Raw genomic sequence first — 22315 nt, forward strand, 5'->3', positions numbered from 1 at the left:
TCAAATATTGTTCACAAATCTGTCTAAATCTGTGTTAGTGAGAACTTCTACTTTGCCGAGATAATCCATCCACCTCACAGGTGTGGCATATCAAGATGCTGATTAGACAGCATGATTATTGCACAGGTGTGACTTAGGCTGGCCACAGTAAAAGCATTCCCCTTCTTGTCCTCCCTAATATAGTCAAAGGTCCACATGTGAAAAGGTTACACAGGCTGAATTTACTATAAAATAAACAAGTTAAATCAAATTAGTTTTTGGACTTGACATGCTTATCTAAAGGGGATTGGTACTGTATATAGAGAGAGCAGTACTGTCTTATTATAACAATACAGAAGACTCTGAAGTCAACTAAATAGTATTTCAATGGGTTCCGATTGGCTAGGTCTTAGTTGAAATGTTTTGGGCAGTTACACAGTCAAAAGTAAAGCTTATACTGGACCCCTGTTGAGGAGAATCCTCTGGTAGGAGGTAATGGTGCTGCCATGTGCCAGATTAAGTTTCGGTGGCTTTGCGGGCCAACCATTCCAGCACCATGACAAGATGCAGAACAGGGTGGCTGTAAGAGTCACGACGTCGCCCCGTCACGACGGTTCATGGCAACCTACACCGAACCGAACACATCCTTAAAGAACACCTACATCATCACAACCCCTCTCCAAGAGATACACAAACTGTTGTTTTGGAAACACAGTCCACTGACTACAATACAAACCAGAAGATTAAGCATATATAGCTGATGATGATGGTGACAACAAGAAGTGAGGAGCGACAGAGAGAAAGGGAGGAACGGAAAAGAACGACGTGGATTGAGAGTGTTCCATGCCTCCATTGGTGGGAAGACGGGATCATACTCGGTCTGGCAGCCAACAGATGCAAAGACTTTGGGGGCAGGAGGTGGTGTGACAGGTTTGGGAGGGGGACTGTTTTGTCTGGCCGGGGCAGGGGTGGATGTCCCGGGTGGCGGGGACGGATCTCTGGGTGTACGCGTCCAGTGAGGGGTAGTCTGACACCCCACAGGCGTTGGGGTAGGGGCGTGTGGCGGAAAAAGGGTGGGCTCCCTGGGAGTGGCTGTGGGAGGTGGGGGCGGAGGCAAGGGCAGAGGCATCTGCTTGGCAGGGGGTAGCTTTTTGGGCGCTGGGGGGGGTTGTGGAGGCAGGATGATTTTTCTCTGAGGGACAGGCGAGTCAGGAGAAATTATGATCTGGGTGTTGGAAGAGAGAGCAGGAGAAGACATTAACAAATGAGTCAGACGGCGGCAAACAGGCTACAGAAGAATAAAGTTGTCAGCTAGGTTGGTGTAAGAAAAGGGCCTCGATAACTTTACTGGCATGACAGCACTAACTGAGAAACAAGCTGCGGGCCCCTGAGGTCTCGAATCTCTAGCCGTCGGGAACACCTCGATACCTTGTCCACTGGCGAGACCCCATCTTCCCGCGTGCGCTGCGGGTTGCTCATGACGACGACCCCCTCAGTGAGCCAGTCGTCCGCCTGCTGCTTGCGCCGGTGCTCCAGCGCGCGTTCGATTCCCAGCTTCCCTTGCAGCTCTGCTATAAGGCGGTCCTGGGAACCGGTCTTGGTGAAGATGACGGGACCCAGTTTACGCCTCAACTGGCCGTCGCGGTACATGGGGTGCACGTTGGGCGTCTCCTTGGTGCGGCGAATGAGAGACTTGAGCTGGGTTGGGAAAAGTAAGCTGGAGTCATGGGGGGGGGCTTCCCTCCACTTCTGGTGATGGAGCACATGTCGGTGCCAGGCATGGAGCGCCAGGAAGCGGAGTACTTCAAGCCAGGCCACAATGCACCAGAAGGCGAATCGCAATAGTCAAAGGGCACTCATTTTAACTCCATTGCATTCCACTCTGACGCCATCCATTTCAAACCTGCGAGGCTGAGGTGCGTGAGCATGCTGGCTGATTGGAAAATGCAGCAAACGCCCAGTCTTCTCAGTGCAATAACAGTTGCAATTTGAAAAATAATCTGATGCTCATGCAGCACACAAATACAAGCAGCAAAACGGGCTTGCAGCTTGATGCACTGCACCACATAATCAATTTCAATGGACTCTGCTTTCATTTTACTTTGCCTTGACTGGACATCAGCCAGAAACCATCAAATGAACAGGATATTACCAAACAACCAGAAATTCTTTAAGAACTATTATAATAAAGTTGAACAATAATAGAGGTTAAGACAAATCATTGACTCTAGCCTCCCCTTTATTATGATGGTAATGACGATTATTTTTTAATGGGTGTATCGTTTACCTAGCCTAGCTTTTAGCTTGCCAACATTTTTTATTACCAACAGCAGCAATATTTGTTCTTCCAATTGGCATTAATAAGGTAATATTTTCCATATCCCTAAATAAAGATGAACTTTGAGAAGAAATAGGCTCTCAATTATCATGTGTCAAATACACAAGTTTTTCATCCAGTAGTGTGAAAATTGAAATTGCCAAAAACACTCAGATGTTAACAGAAATATTTCTGTAATTTCACTGTAGAGGAGCATCTCCTTAAACATGGTTTCTCAGAGCACTATAAACCCTTTCTGCTCCAGGTCTATGTCTAAGGTTTGTCTCCCCTCCATCCAAGCATATGCAGAGTGATGTTTTTGTGTACAACTGAACAAAGGTGAAGACACCGACGATCTCCATATGCTTCATCTAGAAAAAGCAGTATTAGGTCCTCCGCCCTTCACCCTCAACACCAAGTGTGTTTGTGTACAGCTAATGTGACTCAAATCAAGGAAAGAGGGAGCATTTTCAGAAAATCCCCTACTTGAGAAGTTCCTCTGTTCTTGGACCTCATCCGCTAAATTACCTGCACAGTGAAGGTTTGCATAACCCTTGATTGTGCAAGTGACAAGCTCAGACGATTCCTCCCAAAGATATGCACACAGTCATGAATGCAAGTTGAGACGTGCAATATAGCCACAAACAACACACAGCAGTGTTTTCAACATGGACTATGGTAGATAGTCAACCCTCTTAAAATGTGTGCAGACCTGTATCTTTCTGGAGTTCACAACAGCCAACATTCTCCACAAGGAGGAACATACAAAATCCATGCATCACTACAGGAAAAACAAGGGAGAGTACAACTTTGACAAGATGCCCTATAAATATTCAAGTCCTTATGGGTCTTCATGTTGTGTTCATGTGATCTGCTCTCCCAAAAAAAGAGCCCATCTCAGTTCCTTCAACTTGAAAATAGCACAGTGACATAAGCAAGCTAGATGGAACCAGCCTGTTGGAGCCAGTCTGATGTCAGCTTTCACCATTATATTTCACTTCACGCACCAGTTTGGACTTAATGAAACAGATTTGGAATAGATTTTGGAATAAACCAGAAGATAGACAGTGTCATTATAATTTGTGGACTTTAAAAGACTGAGGGAAACTATGTAGTCCACTCCTGATCTCGACACCAGTGGAAAAAAAAATTAGGAAATGGCATCGTTCTTTATCATCTCAATCTTAAACTCAAAATATGAGAGCCATCTAACCTTTAATTGTGGAAATATTCTTTAAGAAAAATCTTTAACCTTACTTTTCGCAAAAACGTGTGGGCCATGATTATTGGCGCCCCTAGGAATTTTTGTAAAAGATATTTAATATAAATCTTTTCCAGTAAGTAAATATATAAATATAATTTTTTGCTCCAGAAGGCCATCTGAATCTGGTTAGGATACATGGAATCAAGGATCGTGTAAAGTAACAGAAGATTTTATGCCAAATAATTTTTGTTGGGGCGTACCCGGAGATTTTACGCCAAAATCTCTGCCAGGAGGTTAACACTGGTTAATGTTGGATCTTCAGCAGGACAGTGATCCAAAGCATCCCTATAAATCCACACAGAAATAGACCTTTTAAAAAGGCCACTGGCAATATTTAAACACAATGTTATACTTTAAAAATGCATCAGTGCTTTTTTAAAGGCATGTATGAGTGAATGCTGAAGGTCGAATGTGTCAATGTCATGTGGCCTCAAAGTTCCCCTAATAAAATAAAAAAGCAAGGCACGTCAAACCCTTCCGATTCATGCCAGCTTATTACGGGAGAGGGCTGGTGCAGATGGGTTGCCTGTTGAAAAGGAGAGTCGTACTTGACTGGACGTGGACAGCCTCTCCACAGCCGAAGGCGGGTTAAGGGGCAGGTCAAGGATCCCATCAGGGGTTCCCGGGCATGGTGACGGAGTCAAGCAGTCGTCCATCCAACTGGCATCGGTAAGGGGGGTGATTGTCCTTTCGCGCCCATCCAGGGGCTTGCTCTGACCCGGGGAAATTCCGTCCACGCTCTCCGGAGCCCCTTTCCCGTCACCCGCTACAGAATAATATGCCTCCTTGTCCTGGTGAGGCCCTTTGGCACTTTCCACTTCTCCCTCTTGTTGGTTAAATTCAAAGGAGAGCAGTCTGTCGAGGGTGTCCTCCAACAATGGCTCGCGACATGGCCATGTTATCCCCAGGTCAGGAGAGGCAGTAGGGGGCGCTGGTGGCTGAACACAAGGTGTGTCTGGCTGCTTCTTCTTTGGATCGGAATACGGAGCAATGGGGGGCGATGGAGGAAGGGTGATAGTTTTAGGAGTGGGACTCTTAGCAACGATACCAGGATTGGGGCTTTTAGCACCCGGACCTGGATTGAGGCTCGTCAGAAACAGAACAGGACTTTGGCTTTTAGTATCTGGGAAAGGACTACATCGGTTAGCAACCGGAAGAGGACTGTGGCTCTTAGCAACCGGAAGAGGACTGTGGCTCTTAGCAACCGGAAGAGGACTAAATCTACTAGGAATTGGAACCGGACTGGAGCTCTTGGGAAAAGTACTTATACTTTTCGCTACCACAACTGGACTAGAGGTCTTGGCAACAGTTAAAGAATCAGGAGTCTTTGTAGTATTGGTATCCAATGCAGGACTGGCGGACTTTACAATTACAGCAAATGGATCTGGGGGCTTTGGCAAAGTACGGATTGTGGTGCTGGAAACCACAGTGAGCAATTCCTTGTGGGAGATCAGTGTGGTTTCCCCTGCCGGCTGTGTGTGGATCTGGGAGTATGGAAGGCTCTGGGAAAAGGCAGTGGGGGCTAAAGCAGCTGAGGGAGAGGTGGACGGGGCAGAGTAGACATCTTCATCTATGTGGAGCTCTAATGACACAGCGGTACATGAGGGGGATATGTCATTGTGGGAGTCCGGCTGCAGATCCACAGGCCCAGTTGGGTCCATGGGCAGAACTCTTGGGGCAGAAGGGGACTCCAGGGAGGAGGGATCCAATCCCTGACTGAGCCGGAGGGGTTCCATATTGACAGACAACTGAGAACCAGACTGGAGGACAAGCAGCAATGGAACCAGAGGGCCAAAGGGGAAAACAAACACACGGAAAAACAGACACCAATAAAAGAAGACAGTGAGGGGAGAGGGGGAGGAAATGGTTTGAAAAGAAGAACAGGAAGTCGCCACAGTGGCAGACGTGCATCATGACAAGTCAATCATGACAAGTCAATCATGACAAGTCAATCATGACAAGTCAATCATGACAAGTCAATCATGACCACTTCTTCAAAAAAGGCTTCAAGTGTATCAAGTGTCCAAATGCGTCTTATCAGTGATAAATGGAAACATTTCACCATCGTTACCTCACTGTGTATATAACTTGCTGTATTGTGTGATCAGAAAAGTAAATATTAGTAATTGCCTAACCCAATGCACTTCGGAGTCCACACAGGAACTCGTACATTGTGACCAAATATCAATATAACATGAAAAGGAAGGAAAAATGTGAACAGGGTGGCATAAACAAACGCAATTTCAGGCCTTCCCTTGGTCATCCATCCACCCATCCTTGTTCCAATGATCGTCCTGTAAAACTCACATTGCTCTGGACTTTGAAGTCGGACAGCGACGCCATGAGCTCATCCAGCTCCCGCGTCGCGGAGGAGGCAGAGATTCTGGCCTGCAGCTGGGAGGCAGTCTCCTCCTCTTCCTTCGACTTCTGCACCACCGTTGGGGCAGGTCTACAAATCAAGTAGACCAACATATACACACACACAGAACATCCATTAATACGCAGTTGATTGTCCCCCACTGATGGGGAGAGCAACATTGATTGACCAGATGTAATCCTTACGTAGGGTTGGGCACAGAACCTTCTAGATCATCCAGAAGGCTCTTGACGCTGGGCCTTGTGTCTTCCATGACCCTGGCTGCCACGCTGCGTTTGGGCTTCTCCATGCTGGGGGGAGGCTGCTTGGCTGATGCTGAAACCCCGTTGTCCTGAACATAGTGGGTGGTGCTACTGGAGGATAGTGGTGGGGCTGCCTCTTCTGCAAAACAGGAGTAGAAGAAAATAAATCTTTGAGTCCCAGCATTTTAACAGCTGCGATTTTACATAGCAAATGTTTATCTTTGTGACCAGGTCAAATATTATCAAAAAATAATTCTAATTAAAAGTCTAGGTTGTTATTTGGAATGAACACATCATGGTGTATCATACCCTCGGTAGGGAAGGAGGGCGTGTTGTGCTGTACAGCATTGAGCTCCAGAAGCAGCCGGTCCAGTTCCGACAGGTTGCTGCCCAGGAAGGAGCTCATGTCAGACTCTGAACCTTTCTGCTTGTTGGGGAAGCTGCAGGAACCAACCGAGAGAAACGCACATCAGAAACCGAGATCCCATGTGAATTTTGTCAAGTAACATGAACATAATCAGCATCATTATCACCTATAGACGTGGTCCTCTTCGTTTTGGGATAAAGGGGAACTACTGCTGTCCCGGGTCCACAAGCTTTTCTGTGCAGGGCTGTGGGACTGAGAAAGGACACAAACATACTTAGAAGTGTAGTTTGCGAGTGCCCTAGTAGGGTCATGTGGCAAACGGTCATCGGATGTTCTGGATTTTGGAGTTGCCGGCTATAACCAGACAGTCGTCAATGCGACGGTATTCACTGAATCAGGTATGTTACTGGATTATAACCCACATCTGCCTTCTGGGTAGGTACTGTAACACAGGCGTGGGCACCGACGGGGCATGCAGGTACCTGTGTGGATGAGTGGCTGGAGTCTGAGGGGACAAGCGAGGCTCCGTTCAGGGTCGCAGGTTGTACGGGGGGAGGGGCCTGTCCACCCGTGGGCAAAGAGTACGGCGTCTCGTCTGGCAGAAACACAGGTCGCGTGGAGATGTGTGATGTCGTCGACTCCAAGTCCGCCAGCAAAGCGTCTGGGAAATCAAAGGGAGCAATAGTGGTATGAACAAATGCTGACATTACTAAACATTAGGAGATGACCAAGTACCGTAGTTAATTCAGCTGTTTTGCAGATATATTTTATATTGTCATGATATGACCTGTGACCCCTTGTGGTCCCTTCATTATCATACCTCTCCTCTTCCTAAATGAATAATCTTCACTTGTCTAGTTAAGGGCATTCAACGTATTTTCAGTATGCTGGCTCCTTTCACATGAGAGAGTAATTTTACTCCTAAACAGCTCTGATGAAATTCTACCATGTTGTCAGATTTGGAAATGTTCATACAAATTCACTATTTTGAGCTTTTGCAATGATCTGTAGTAACGGTACTCAAACCAGGAAGTCAAATGATCATTGTGATCAGCAAAAACCTCTGATGAAAAGGAACGGTTTGCTCCTGAACGACACCATTTCCACAACGTGTTTGAACAGCCAAATGGGAGTGATTTGTAGACCTCCTAGGAGGAGTCAACAGGGCAGTAATCCACTCGACTGAATCATCTGGACCATGGCACTACTCAGCAACACCACACCTTGAGTTACTAATTTACCCCGCGGTCCCTGCTGCACTTTGTTAACAATGAGTAGACAGCCACAGGACAGAAACGCTTTGGTAACACATTTTCAAGTAAAATCTACTTGAACTAAAGTATATTAATGAATATACTTTAACCAAAATAGTTTTTCCACCTCTAATGAAAGTTGCAAATCTAGATCAAGTTCCATGCATCCTATGTCCCATGCATAGTAAACACTGACCCGCCACAATCTGGGCTTCAACCCTTCATCTCCACTACTCTTTAAAATGCAGCTATTCTATCTGGGGAACCAAAATTACTAGCAATTTAGCTACACAGTCTGTGTGCAAAAAATTTGAATTAGAAAAGCAATATCTGTCACACTAATTATATGTACCACCATTGTGGTCACACACCAGTGTTCCCTATACTTAGAACATGTCTCTTAAGAACTTTTTCTTCCTAAGTGAGGGAAACTGTTTATTAGCTCTCCTCGTCTGCACCAAGAAAACCAACAAACACAATCCCAAAATAAACTGAATTACATATGCACCTACACTTCAAGACGACAACAACAACATACCCACAACAAACAGCACCACTGACAATGATAAAAGGTGAGAAACAACAAAGGGAGAAATGAAAAGGAAACCACAAGACAAACCTGATCGGAAACAACATACCTGAGGGGATAAAGAAGACAAGCACATACACTACAACACCCCGGCAGGACGAAAGAGAGGAATGCAACGGAAGACAGGGAGGAAGAGGGCAACTCAGACACCGGCTGACAGACAGAAACTGCCACCCTACGACTGGTAATGAGAGAGTAAGATAGGAGGAAGGAGGAGGAAATAAGTGGAGGGCAGGAGGGAGGCGTCCCTCTGGTGACAGCAGGCGGATTAGGTGTAGCATTAGATATGCCAGTTTAGTTTCAGGCTTCTTGGCTCTAGAGAATAAGTTCTCGTCACACAATGACTGAGAAGAACGGTCTACGAAGTAAAGCCACCTCAGTAATGCATTACAAGGCAGACGAACAATGTCGTGAACAGATTGTAAAAGTGATTAAGGAAGTTATGAAAGAGGAAGGGAGTGAGTGAATGGTTAGAACGAGATCTTAGAGTGCAACACGACAACCGAGAGAGTGGTATGAGAGGGGTAATTCAATGAACCCTTCATGCCGTCACACTAAACGTTTAGTCCGTGTGTACTTGACTTAAGTGACCAAGTCATTTGAGCACATAACACACCCCTTCATCAGTATGGAGTAGCTGAGAGTATCCCATGGCCCACTTTGGCTGGAGTTTCCATTAGCCTCGAGAGCACGCCAGATAATAACTGGGTTTCCGGAACAGAAGGGTTTGCTCACTGCCTCTAAGGTGGTGTTGACATTCCAGAGGATTTCATTCCTGATAGAGTAGACTTGGGTGTTTATTCAACTACTGTACAGCAAGACCTTCCCAGGGTAGACCAACAGCCAAACATCCAACCTGCCGTTGCATCCAAAGACAGGCTCCGTGCAAAGATCCAATCCTATTCCATTTCAGTACAAGCTGTTTCAGGGTTTTGTGATGGTACTAACCAAGCGAAATAGCGACAGTATTTAGCCTCCACTTGTTATTTATGTTAGTTCTCAGGGCTCAGAACATAAAGGAAACAGTTTGTAACTGTTGTGCAATAAATAGGCTGTTTAAAAAAAAAAAAAGTGTGTGAAGGCCCAGAAAAACGTTTCAGTGCCGAAGATTTGAGGGGAACATGCCAGGACACATCAGCTCAACCAGCACTTCACATGCCCTTCCCAATATCTGGACGGGCTAGAAGGACTCTCCTGAGGCGAAAAACTAGCTGAATCGAAAACTGACCTTACCCCTGCAATATGACTAAGGTTGGCTACACCTACACAGCACTTTAACCAGCATGCTTGTCTGTCTGACCTCCTAGCTAAGTGAGTGGTACGATAAAACACAGCACAATAGGGCAAGTATTGAGGACTGTTGTTAGGTATGCCTCCCCTGTCGATGTTTGCAAAGTTGCACACTTGAGTATGATTGCATCAGGCATTCTGAATAAGGCATGTTATGCTTGATTGGGAATCAAAAAGGTTGAAGAGTAGCAGGTCAGAGTCAAACCCACACTCCAGCAGCACAACGACACGGACCACTTGATCACCCTGGGCCATGTTCTGCCTCATGATTCATTTGCACAACACATCAACATTCTACAGCAGCCATATTATCTTCCCATTAACATTCATTTTATAAAACTGTATGAGCAAATGCATAAAACAACGTTTTGATTTCATTGAGCATTCCAATGCACTTGCATGGATTCACAGGGTAATCTAATGGCATAACCTAGACACAAGGCAATGTTTCCCGGAAACTGTCACATCTACATGGTCGTAGAGGAAACCAATACACAAGGTATCATGAAATGAGGTTATTAAGGGGCTTGAGAGCACAATATTCAACCCAGTGTACAAAAACGGTGTTAAAGTTAAGAAAAATAAGATGACAACCCGATAAGGTGTGGAGAATTACAATATTCAATATTAGAAGAAAATAGGTATTACTTAAGTGCAAGGATGGCAATATTTTTGGCCATAACTCTATAAAAAGTGCCCTGAATGAGGAAATGTAATCTCATCTTGCCTGCAACTTGGAGATTTCAAGCTCTGCATACTAAACCACTCCTCTGCTGTTCAAATGCTAATGCTTTTGGAAGAGAACTTCTAAACAGGCAGGTCATCACAGCTGCAATACATTTCAAAAATGAAATACCATCAAAAGAAATACATAAATTTTTCATCATAAAGATACGAGCCAAATTAGAGAACAAGTTCATAAATAAACTGCCCCACAGACAGTAACTAGTAGGGTGACTTGAGCCCCAGAGGTTCAGTGACCCTTGGCTAAAATAAGAAGCCTCAAGCCCCTAAATATACAGAGAGTTTATGTGCTTGGGTAAAGAACATGACTCAAATGAAGAATCCGCAACAATAAAGAAACTTCTAGACTTCTCCTTGCAGCAACCAATAACTAAAACAATAGGCCGACACTTGTATTAAATTAAATCTGTAAGCCATGTAAGCTAGAGTTTAATGGCACCACAACAAAAAGAAAAAAAGGAAATAGATGTGAGACAGGCAGAGAGCAGAGACACAGAGGTGACCCTGGAGACTCCCTCCCTGTTCAAATTAGCAGTGCATGTTTTGTAATTACGACACCGCCTTGAGCAAAGAGCCACTTAGGATTCATTACCATGCCAGGGAGGGAGAGGGGAAGGCAGAGTGCAGTATGAGATATACAGTGAGGCGAGGAAGATGAAGGGAACCATAAGGATTAAAAAAGGGAGAAGCATTAAGAGCAGAGAGAACAGGGAATTCAGCAGGAATTAAGAGAAACTAGTACAAGAAGACAGGAAAAGGTTAGGAGATGAAAGACAAGGTCAACACTGGACGGAAGGAGGACTATATGGGAGGAAAACAGATCCCTAACAGATATCCAGCCAAGATGTCTTCAGAAGGTGGAATGTTTATTTCTATCCTCATTATCTTCTGCTAGGGCAGCAGTGGTTCACCAAAACAAAATAAAAACCGATATACAAAACATGAGTGATTTAAAAAATAAAGAAATAAATAAATATTTTTTTTTTTACACTAAATAGGAAAATAAAAACACCACAACTCATTCTTATGTGTGTGTAGATTGTCCTTTCAACCTTAAGATTTTGTAATGCATTTTGGCGTTTGCTTGTTTTATTGAAGACGGAAATACTGCCATAAATGTAGTTGACTTGGAAACAGTGGATAGACAAGTCTTGTGGGATACGAACGGGCGTGAGCTGTATGTTATCAAAGTATAAATGAATTCTTAAACACAACAATACATAATGGGCTATTTCTACCACAGAAAACTGACCTTCTATGCTAACCATTGTACCCATATACTGTACTATCCATTAAGCTAGAAAACAGGCAATTTGGTAAAAATATAAATTATTAGTGTCATCATCATCATCATCATCATCCTTTTAATAATAATAATAATAAATAATAATATCTTAATTATTCACCTATTTAAGCGATAAATGTTGCATTTCCATACATGTTTATGCAGGTGATATTCTCTAGCTGCTCATTGATTTTACCCTGAGTTTCAGTATTGAGTCTTGTTTAATAATGGCCTTAAAATCAACAAGTGTCTGTTGCAGACTGAAGAGGGCGACATTGATTTGGTAAAAGAGAGGGTGAGGGACTTTCAAGCAGGGTGGGAAGTCCATGTGAGGTTTATTACAAAAACGTACCTGAAGTTGAAGTGAGAATGGGGGCAGGGGGTCCATGTGAGGTTTATTACAAAAACGTACCTGAAGTTGAAGTGAAAATGGGGGCAGGGGGTCCATGTGAGGTTTATTACAAAAACGTACCTGAAGTTGAAGTGAGAATAAGGGCAGGGGGTCCATGTGAGGTTTATTACAAAAACATACCTGAAGTTGAAGTGAGAATGGGGGCAGGGGGTCCATGTGAGGTTTATTACAAAAACGTAACTGAAGTTGAAGTGAGAATGGGGGCAGGGGGTCCATTTGGTTTGGAGTGAGAGAAAGGTGTGGAGGGTTGATGTCAAGTTTCTAAAAACTTAAAGATAAGCTACTTAGAGTAGGGATACGAACTGTATATGTCAACTGGCCAATATCTCAGTGGCCAATATCCTTAAAGACACAATCAACAATTATTGGTCACTGTTGTCAATGGGGAGAAAAATTCTCAGGTCCCAATTTGTGTCCCATGTTATCAAAACCACTGAATTTGAAACTTGGATTTTCGTTACCAGCTGAGGTTTGATAGTAAATGGAACTACAGATCAGGCACATTTAAACAACATACTAAACATTCTGCGAGGTTAGAAAAAATGTGAGGTTAGAAGAAGCATTTGGTTAATCGCCAAAGCCCCAGACAGAATCTTTAAGAGAGAAGTCACAATCGGCTGCCATGGTTGGGAGGGTTTGCCATTCCTTCTGCCTTAAACTACATCCCTACATACATCTCCGCATCAACCTCTCTCATCCTCCATCTTCTTCAGGTCTTCTTCCCTTACATTTTATTTAATGGGAAGCAGGGTTATCTAGCAATTCTTTATATAGCAAGCAAGAAATTAAATTTTTACAGCACAATTTATACATAGAAGCAATTCAGCGTGCCTTACATACTATCACCTGGTGCTGTCTTAAAACAGACGGAGAGAATGGGTTAGCAGAAGACATGGGGAAGAGATGAAAAGGCAAAAAAGACATTGTCAATTAAAATATTCCAGTAGGCAGTGCCAGCCTGAGCGAATGCTAAAAATGTGTTGTGTGTCAGAATGGGTTTAGTAAAACAGACATGTTTACAGTCAGGGTGGCAGCAGAAGGCTTGTGCTTGTAATGCACCAGTAATTCCAGCTGCTTCTGCTGGAATATTCACAGGTGCCTTAAAAATGTCTCACCAGAAGGCAACCTAAAGGATACCACAATGTCATGGAATAATCTTAAATTGAGCATACACATGGATCTGCTGTTTGTCTACCTGCTTGCTACCACCTGAGGGGAATTCTGAGGCCCTCACCAAACCATATCATGCCAGTATACTGTACAAAATGCACTGTAGAGTCATGGGGCAGAAAGCGCAAGAGTAAATGTAGATGTTGTTTCTAATAATGTCCTACACATACACCTGGTCTATCTTTAGATAAATGCAGAATAATCCTTTGTTATTACTAGAAAATTAAATAAAGCCTTAAGAAAATCAATATAATGAATGACTCAATCAATCAAGTTTAATGATTCAATCTATCCATCTATCAACGTCTGTCATCGCTGTATCTTTGTCTAAGCAAAAATTATCAGGAACTAGGTAGAATATGCAAAATATCCAAGGATTACCTTTGCAGTTTTAAGACTCAACATATTAGAAAACATTTTCTAAACTCTGGCAGCCTTATGAATTGCAATTGTAGCAAACAGATTTGAGTTAATCTCAGTCCGTGTAACTACACTTCAAGTATCTACACTTTGTGGCTCAGAAAGAGACAGGGATTAACCAATTGAACACAGCTACTTCAGCTGCTCTCTCTTATCTGACTATGTACTCTTTCAGTCAGACAGAAGGAATACCTTCCCTCCCAATCTCCTCATTTGAATTCCATGCTGTCACTCATCCACTCAAGGCCAACACAGTTGTCATCAATACCCTTGAAGAGGACCTCAATGAGCTCAACACCTTTAAAAGCATATTCTCCAACAACAGCTCAGAAGTGATCATACTGAAGGTTTTCAACCTCCAGACACCTGACCATGACTACTTTAATAATAAAGAATAATAATTTATTATATTGGTAGAGCACAATTATTCAGAATAATTGCAAAGAGCATTATACACTCACCTAAAGGATTATTAGGAACACCATACTAATACTGTGTTTGACCCCCTTTCGCCATCAGAACTGCCTTTATTCTACGTGGCATTGATTCAACAAGGTGCTGAAAGTATTCTTTAGAAATGTTGGCCCATATTGATAGGATAGCATTTTGCAGTTGATGGAGATTTGTGGGATGCACATCCAGGAAACGAAGCTTCTGTTCCACCACATCCCAAATATGCTCTATTGGGTTGAGATCTGGTGACTGTGGGGGCCATTTCAGTACAGTAAACTCATTGTCATGTTCAAGAAACCAATTTGAAATTATTCGAGCTTTGTGACATGGTGCATTATCCTGCTGGAAGTAGCCATCAGAGGATGGGTACATGGTGGTCATAAAGGGATGGACATGGTCAGAAACAATGCTCAGGTAGGCCGTGGCATTTAAACAATGCCCAACTGGCACTAAGGGGCCTAAAGTGTGCCAAGAAAACATTCCCCACACCATTACACCACCACCAGCCTGCACAGTGGTAACAAGGCATGATGGATCCATGTTCTCATTCTGTTTACGCCAAATTCTGACTCTACCATCTGAATGTCTCAACAGAAATCGAGACTCATCAGACCAGGCAACATTCTTCCAGTCTTCAACTGTCCAATTTTGGTGAGCTCGTGCAAATTGTAGCCTCTTTTTCCTATTTGTAGTGGAGATGAGTGCTACCCGGTGGGGTCTTCTGTTGTTGTAGCCCACCGCGTCAAGGTTGTGCGTATTGTGGCTTCACAAATGCTTTGCTGCATACCTCGCTTGTAACGAGTGGTTATTTCAGTCAAAGTTGCTCTTCTATCAGCTTGAATCAGTCGGCCCATTCTCCTCTGACCTCTAGCATCAACAAGGCATTTTCGCCCACAGGACTGCCGCATACTGGATGTTTTTCCCTTTTCACACCATTCTTTGTAAACCCTAGAAATGGTTGTGCGTGAAAATCCCAGTGACTGAGCAGATTGTGAAATACTCAGACCGGCCCGTCTGGCACCAACAACCATGCCACGCTCAAAATTGCTTAAATCACCTTTCTTTCCCATTCTGACATTCATTTTGGAGTTCAGGAGATTGTCTTGACCAGGACCACACCCCTAAATGCATTGAAGCAACTGCCATGTGATCGGTTGATTAGATAATTGCATTAATGAGAATAATCCTTTAGGTGAGTGTATATATGCACTCACACCACCCCCCCCCCTCAGAGGAGAATGATTAGACCTAGAAAGCCACTTTTCCACTGACCAACCAGAGGCTGATATTTGTATTTGTTTGGGTTCTGAAGTGCCAGTAATGTCTCTGTTCTGAAGGCAAGTATGGGTGACAGGGCCCAGAACAGGCCAGTCTTTGTGACCCTCCGCTTGGACACAATGAGCACGGGGAGGTCCCTGGAATGCTATGAAGCTCGGACAAACATTTCGTTACACCACATCAGCTGTAAAACAATCAGTGCTGTTTAAGTGCCAAAGAAAGGGACAGGCTTAGGACTGAGGAAATGGCTAATAATTCTAATCCGTAATCAGTTCTGTCAAAGGGACAAAGTGGGAATGAATTGAACAAAATTACATCTTCGCAGTCTGTGAATGTTGTTATACTGCCTTGGACTACAATGTTTAATTTAATGCACGCACACCTAATGAAAGGAAATTAAATGTTTTAGACACCCATGTGCAGGCAAACAGTGTCACATCCCGGGCTTATATACTCAATCTTGTTATCAGTGAAGCTAAGACTTCGAAGAGTCCTGACGTTTTTGATGTGTCCAAAGTGGTTTTCATCAAAAGTGCCAGGGTGGTATTTTGCTGATTGCTAATTTTGAGGAGACTGGTTTAAGTCCCTGCTTAGACTGCTGCCCCCGCGACCCGGCCCCGGATAAGCGGAAGATGATGGATGGATGATGGATGGTTTAAGTTTGTACATTATATCTCAGAGATATTTTGAAAGCTGTAATGGATCAACAAACATAAGTACTATGGATTTTTATGAAGGGGTGTGCATACATTTTGCAATAGTGCATAGGAAATATTATAATATTAAAATAATTGCAACATTTTAATATTAGTTCTTCATAAATCTCCAGATCTTCTGTTTTATCACAGAGTCCACGATGCAGTGTATCCTAACCAGGTTCCCCAGGCCTGGAAGAAAATTGCTCCACAAAAATCCCAGGCACCACCATAATTCACAGTGGGGATTAGGTCATTTTCTGCCTTCGAATCTTCTTTTTACACCAAATCCACCTATGGTGTTTGTGGCCAAAAAGCTCTACTTTTTTTTTTTCTTCAATTTTACAGCCACTGTGTAATTAATGGTCAAGCACTTCTGTCTCAAAACATTTGAGTGTTCTCTGACCTTTCCCATATTAATATCGCAGGGAATCAGGGACATGGGTGACCAAAGACTTTAAAATGATAGGGATCAACATTAAATATTTCAGGGCAAGATACTTCTATTAGACTTGGTTCACACAAACATCTTTGAGAATAATATTCATTTCTCAAGAACGTTTTTATTGGAAACTAGGCATAAAATAGGCATATCATTATAAGTCTACCATAAAAAGAAGGCTTCACAAGGTTCATCACTCAAGCCTCAAGAATAGAAAGGCCAGATTAGACTTTGCCAAATTACATCTAAAAAAGCTTCTGGGAAAACATTCACTGGACAGATGGAACTAAGATCAACCTGTACCAGTATGATGGGAAGAAAAAAGTATGGATAAGGCATGGATCGGCTTATGATCTGAAGCATACCACATCATCTGCAAAACACGGTAAAGGCATTGTGATGGCATGGGCACGCGTGGCTTCCAATAGCACTGGGTCACTTGTTTATTAATGAGTTGAAAGAAAACAGAAGCAGCGGGATGAATTCTGAAGTGTATAGGGATATATTGTCAGCTCAGATTCAGCCAAAGTTGATTGGACGGTGCATCACTTCACAGATGGACAATTACCCAAAACATACTGCAAAAGAAACCCAGGAGTTCAAGGCAAAGAAGTGGTATATTTTGCAATGGCAGAGTCAATCACCAGATCTCAAACCCGATAGAGTATGCATTTCACTTGCTGAATACAAAACTTTAGGCAGAAAGACCCACAAACAACTGAAGACAGCTCTAGTAAAGGCCTGGAAAAGCATAAAAAAGGAGGAAACCCAGCGTTTGGTGATGTACATGCGTTCCAGACTTCAAGCAGTTATTGCCTGCAAAGGATTCTGGACAAAGTATTAAAATGAACATTTTATGATTGTGTCAATTTGGAGTTCTGTATACCCGGGGATATTTATAAATAGCCGGAAGACAGCTTTCAATATTCTCAACAGTGCAGTCAACTATTTTAATTATTCATATTTAATTAGATTTTCAACAGCTTTAAGGAATTGGTCAGGGTAGGAAATGTGCGTTTTGGTTCACAAGCCACTGTGGCTGGTGGATGCCCAAATTTAACCAGCCACTCAACATTTTAACACACGTTTTCACAGGAAAAATGACAGAAAACACCTGGTTCTCTTTCAAAATCTTCAAACATGTATTGAACATGTATTTCAAAGAACAATTAAATGTTTTATTAAATATGTATTTGCCACACACATTTACCAGAGTCATCCTGTTGCCACTTTTCAGAAAAAGTGTTAGTTTACTTTGGCTGATATTACTTTTACCCCTGCTTTTTTTTACAACAGCAATATGCTGCTACATTTCCTCTATCAATCTACCTGCCACAGTGGCAGGTCTTTTTTGAAAATCTATGCAAATCTAAGTTAAAAAATACCCGCAAAATACCCAACAAACTGATATCTTTGAGGGGGAAAGATAAAAAACTCACAATAACCTGGTTGCATAAGTGTGCACACCCTTAAACTAATACTTTTCTGAAGCACCTTTTGATTTTATTACAGCACTCGGTCTTTTTGGGTAGGAGTCTATTAACATGGCAAATTTTTGTGTGGCAATAGGTGCCCACTCTTCTTTGCAAAAGTGCAACAAATCAGTCAGATTGCGAGGACTCCTGTACACAGCCCTCTTCAGATCACACCACAGATGTCAATTGGATTCAGGTCTGGGCTCTGGCCTGGCCATTCCAAAACAATAATCTTCTTCTGGTGAAACCATGAATTTGTGAATTTGGATGTGTGCTTTGGGTCATTGTTGTGCTGAAAGGTGAACTTCCGCTTCATCTTTCTAACGGACGCCTGAAGGTTTTATCCCAAAATTGCCTGGTATTTGGAACGGTTCATAATTCCCTCCACCCTGACTACGGCCCCGGTTCCAGCTGAAGAAAAACAGCCCCAAAGCATGAAGCTGCCACCACCATGCTTCACTGTGGGTATGGTGTTCTTTGGGTGATGTGCAGTGTTGTTTTTGTGCCAAATATACCTTTTGGAATTATGGCCAAAAATCTCATCTGTGGTACTGACCAGTTCTCATATTTTAATCAATTTTGGAGGGACATCCAGTGCTTGGTAATGTCTCTGCCATATTTTCTCCACTTGATGATGACTGTCTTCACTGTGTTCCATGGTATATCGAATGCTTTGGAAATTTTGTACCCTTCTCCTGACTGATACCTTTCAACAATGAGATCCCTCTGATGCTTTGGCAGCTCTCTGCAGACCATGGCTTTTCCTCTGAGATGCAACTAAGAAAATGTCAGGAAAATCCAAGAACGGCTGAACTTTGTGATTAATCAGTCACTTTAAATGATGGCAGGTGTGTAATGACTTCTATTTACATGAGTTTGAATGTGATTGGTTAATTCTGAACACAGCCACATTCCCAGTATAAGTGGATGTGCACACTTATGCAACCAGGTTATTGTAAGGTTTTTATTTTTCATTTTTCCCCCTCGAAAGATATCAGTTTGTCTTTCAATTGAATTGTTCACATTATAAGTCACATAAAAAGTGGAAAAAGTTCTGATATGATTTATCTTTGTTCAATTCTTTTACATCACAAAAACCTGGCATTTTAACAGGGGTGTGTAGACTTTTTATGTCCAAAACCCCCTTAATGATGAGAAAACTATATCCACTGTATACCTTAAAATTTCAATATTCTGTTTTAGTTTTCATATGACCGGCCGCTACAGAGTATGAAACCCATTAAAATGGTGACATTGTCTGCCCGGCACAGCTAACTTAAGGGAACGTTTTACCCTGAAGGACCTTTAGACGGTTTTTATCATGTTTCAGAGATTTCTAGGTCAGTGAGTTGTTTCACATATAATTGGCCATAGGGAGAATAGGAATGGGCTTTGAGACCTAAACAATACACCCCATGATGCCATTAGTGTATTGAACAAGAGAAATCTGAAAATAAAAGTATTCATGTTGCATTTCGCAAAGCCTCCATGTTATTCCGATTATGCTACTATTCTTGTGTGTGTAGTTGTGCCCTTGGTTAATGATGTCAAAACTGATATTGTCTCTAAATGATTACAACTCCGGAAACAGTTCCTTACCTAAGGATTTAAATTTTCTCATGGCAAACGGTACGACCTAACCTGCTATGAAAACACATTTTCACAGCACTGTACTGCAGGTGTATCGTTACAGGGCATTATTCTAAATAAAATATAACGTGCATGCAGAAAATGCAAATAGGATAGTAAAAGAAACCCCTTCATTAAGTTATTACTGGCATAGGTAATAACACCTGCTATTAAAACTAGGAGCGCACTCGTTTTGTCCAAGATTTTGCATATTGATTTGTATTGTACAGAATTAATGCACAACGCCTTAATTTACCAATTTGTCAAATGTCAGGGGTGTATGAACTGCGTTACAGCGCCCTACAGCCTCTCAGACAGAAGCAGGCACACAGACTGCAGAATTAAAGAGGCTGCTGTGCTTTGCATGGTGAGAGGAAATGACACATGGGCCATCACCCCCTGCCACAGAGGACAATACAAACAGACCAAAAGTTAGGCGCCCTGGAAACCAGTAGAATGCACTGTCCCAATAAGCAAATGATTACATTCAAACTGGGATGTAAGGGCACTAGGACACAATCCTCTATGTATTGATGTTCCAAACCTACTGTTCCCCCATAACTGTTGCAGAAGGACAGAGAGCCATAATAAAAACTAGTTTTATCAGTCATGGACATCAAAACAGCATCCGGAGCCTTCTTTCAAATCCACAGAGGACACTGGTAAAGTACCTAGTAAAGGACTGGGTGCCCTGTAGTGTACTATTAAGGGAAAACGGCGCCGTATTGAATGCAGAGACACCCAGGGCTGGTATCCGGTCTTCAGCTTTCAAAGGGCCCACAGCTTCCTGTAAGGTGCACCGTCGTGGGCCAGTGGTGGGAGGGAGATGTACAGCTAAGCTATACCCCCAATCCTACGCAGTGCATTGTGCCTGATAGTGCATCTGTGTATGTTCTTAAAGGCCAAAATTGACAGTCCTTCCTGTTAAAAGGTATTGATTGTCATCACAGAATGGATGGGGGGCTTGCGGAGTGTAGCCTCTTGCAAGCACTCAGTAAGTCTGCAGTACATAGCTTACAATAGAACACTCAAAATGCCTTTATCAAATGTAACGTACATGCAAAATGATAGACAAGTTGATTTTATTTTGACTTGTACATTTTTAAACCTTTCTTGATTATTATTATTCACTTGCTTTGGCAACGTAAACAAACGTTTCCCATGCCAATAAACCCGTTAAAGAGAGAAAGAGAGAGAGATCTGTAATGGCATCGTGGCTATAGATTCTGAAAATTAACCCGCAAAGCATTCAATTCATCCTTATGGAACGACCACTGACCTCTGTGTAAATTATGAAAGCTTGGGAGTTGAGACTATTGCTTAGAATATGTCACCTGGAAACTAGCCTTGAAGGAGTTGCTGAAGTAGCTTGCCTGTATCTTTATCTAAGGCCAAGATATGGCCAAAGATCTATAATTTTTTTTGTCAAAATCGCCATACAATTTTCACTGTTTGTGACTGCTCTAAACATGCAATCATACCAAAATAACAATAGGTAACATTTTGGGAAGATTAAATCTAGCAACAAAAATAAGAATTCTATGAATTTCTGGCCTTATCTTGGGTTTGGATAAAGAAACAGGCAAGCAACACTTTCAAGACTATTTTCCAGGTGACATATTCTAAGCAATAGTCTCAACTCCCAAGCTTTCATATTTTACACAGAGGTCAGGGGTCGTTCCATAAGGATGAATTGAATTCTTTGCAGGTTACTTTTCAGAATCAATAACTAAAGAATTCCACAGTAGAATTGTCTGATCTGGTTCCAACCTACAGATAAGTGTGAATGTTTATTAATGTAAAACTGATTAAGGTACCACAGATTTCATAATCTGTGGTACATTAAATCATTAAAAGATTGAGAATTTGGAGAAATCTCTGTATACAATGGACAGGACCGAAAATATATTTTGGATGGACGTGAGCGTCAGGCCCTCGGACAGCACTGCATAAAAACAGACAATTCTGCATTGGACATCACTGCATGGGCTCAGGAGCAATTCCGAAAACCATTGTCTGTGAACACAGTACATCGCAGCACACAATTCAAAAGCCAGCATCCGTGACGGTGTGGGGTGCATTAGCGCACATGGCATGGGTGACTTGCACATCTGCCGATTTTGCAGATTTACCTACTTACAAAGCATGTAGAGGTCTGTAATTTTTATCAAAGGTACACTTCAACTGTGAGAGACGGAATCTAAAACAGAAATCCAGAAAATCACATTGTATGATTTTTAAATGATGAATGTGCATTTAACTGCACGACATAAGTATTTGATCATCTACCAACCAGTAAGAATTCCGGCTCTCACAGACCTGTCAGTTTTTCTTTAAGAAGCCCTCCTGTTCTCCACTCATTACCTGTATTAACTGCACCTGTTTGAACTTGTTACCTGTATAAAAGACACCTGTCCACACACTCAAACAGACTCCAACCTCTCCACAATGGCCAAGACCAGAGGGCTGTGGAAGGACATCAGGGATAAAATTATAGACCTGCACAAGGCTGGGATGGGCTACAGGACAATAGGCAAGCAGCTTGGTGAGAAGTTGGCACAATTATTAGAAAATGGAAGAAGTTCAAGATGACGGTCAATCTCCATCAGTCTGGGGCTCCATGCAAGATCTCAC

The 22315-nt window shown here is 42.6% G+C and overlaps 2 protein-coding genes across 3 annotated transcripts in view; both read right to left on the minus strand.

Moving 5' to 3' along the window:
* LOC105017045 (paxillin) overlaps window positions 1-22315 on the minus strand; it is a 39661-nt gene that overhangs the window by 9925 nt on the left and 7421 nt on the right. The window contains exons 1-6 of one of the 2 annotated variants that reach the window (XM_010881342.3): window positions 8438-8564; window positions 7029-7207; window positions 6713-6798; window positions 6489-6619; window positions 6123-6318; window positions 5868-6009 (exon numbers count right to left, since the gene is read on the minus strand). In XM_010881342.3, coding sequence (XP_010879644.1) covers window positions 5868-6009; window positions 6123-6318; window positions 6489-6585 — 435 coding nt within the window. In that variant the 5' untranslated portion in view covers window positions 6586-6619; window positions 6713-6798; window positions 7029-7207; window positions 8438-8564. Of the gene's footprint in view, window positions 1-5867; window positions 6010-6122; window positions 6319-6488; window positions 6620-6712; window positions 6799-7028; window positions 7208-8437; window positions 8565-22315 lie in introns of those variants that run through there. The other variant, XM_010881341.3, reaches the window with a different exon arrangement.
* LOC114828891 (pollen-specific leucine-rich repeat extensin-like protein 3) lies at window positions 109-2651 on the minus strand. Its single transcript, XM_029113996.2, has 2 exons — window positions 1408-2651; window positions 109-1204 (listed from the first exon to the last, which is right to left on the minus strand). The coding sequence occupies exons 1-2, from the start codon at window positions 1627-1629 to the stop codon at window positions 638-640; spliced, it is 789 nt and encodes a 262-aa protein (XP_028969829.2). The 5' UTR covers window positions 1630-2651; the 3' UTR covers window positions 109-637.

The sequence above is a fragment of the Esox lucius genome, chromosome 17 (assembly GCF_011004845.1).
Source record: "Esox lucius isolate fEsoLuc1 chromosome 17, fEsoLuc1.pri, whole genome shotgun sequence".
NCBI lineage: Eukaryota > Metazoa > Chordata > Actinopteri > Esociformes > Esocidae > Esox > Esox lucius.

Coding starts and splice junctions, on each gene's coding strand:
- LOC114828891 (XM_029113996.2), bottom strand. CDS start 1,629: ATGTACCGCGACGGCCAGTTGAGGCGTAAACTGGGTCCCGTCATCTTC. Junction 1,205..1,407: donor GGGTCTCGCCAGTGGACAAG/GTATCGAGGTGT, acceptor TCCAACACCCAG/ATCATAATTTCTCCTGACTC.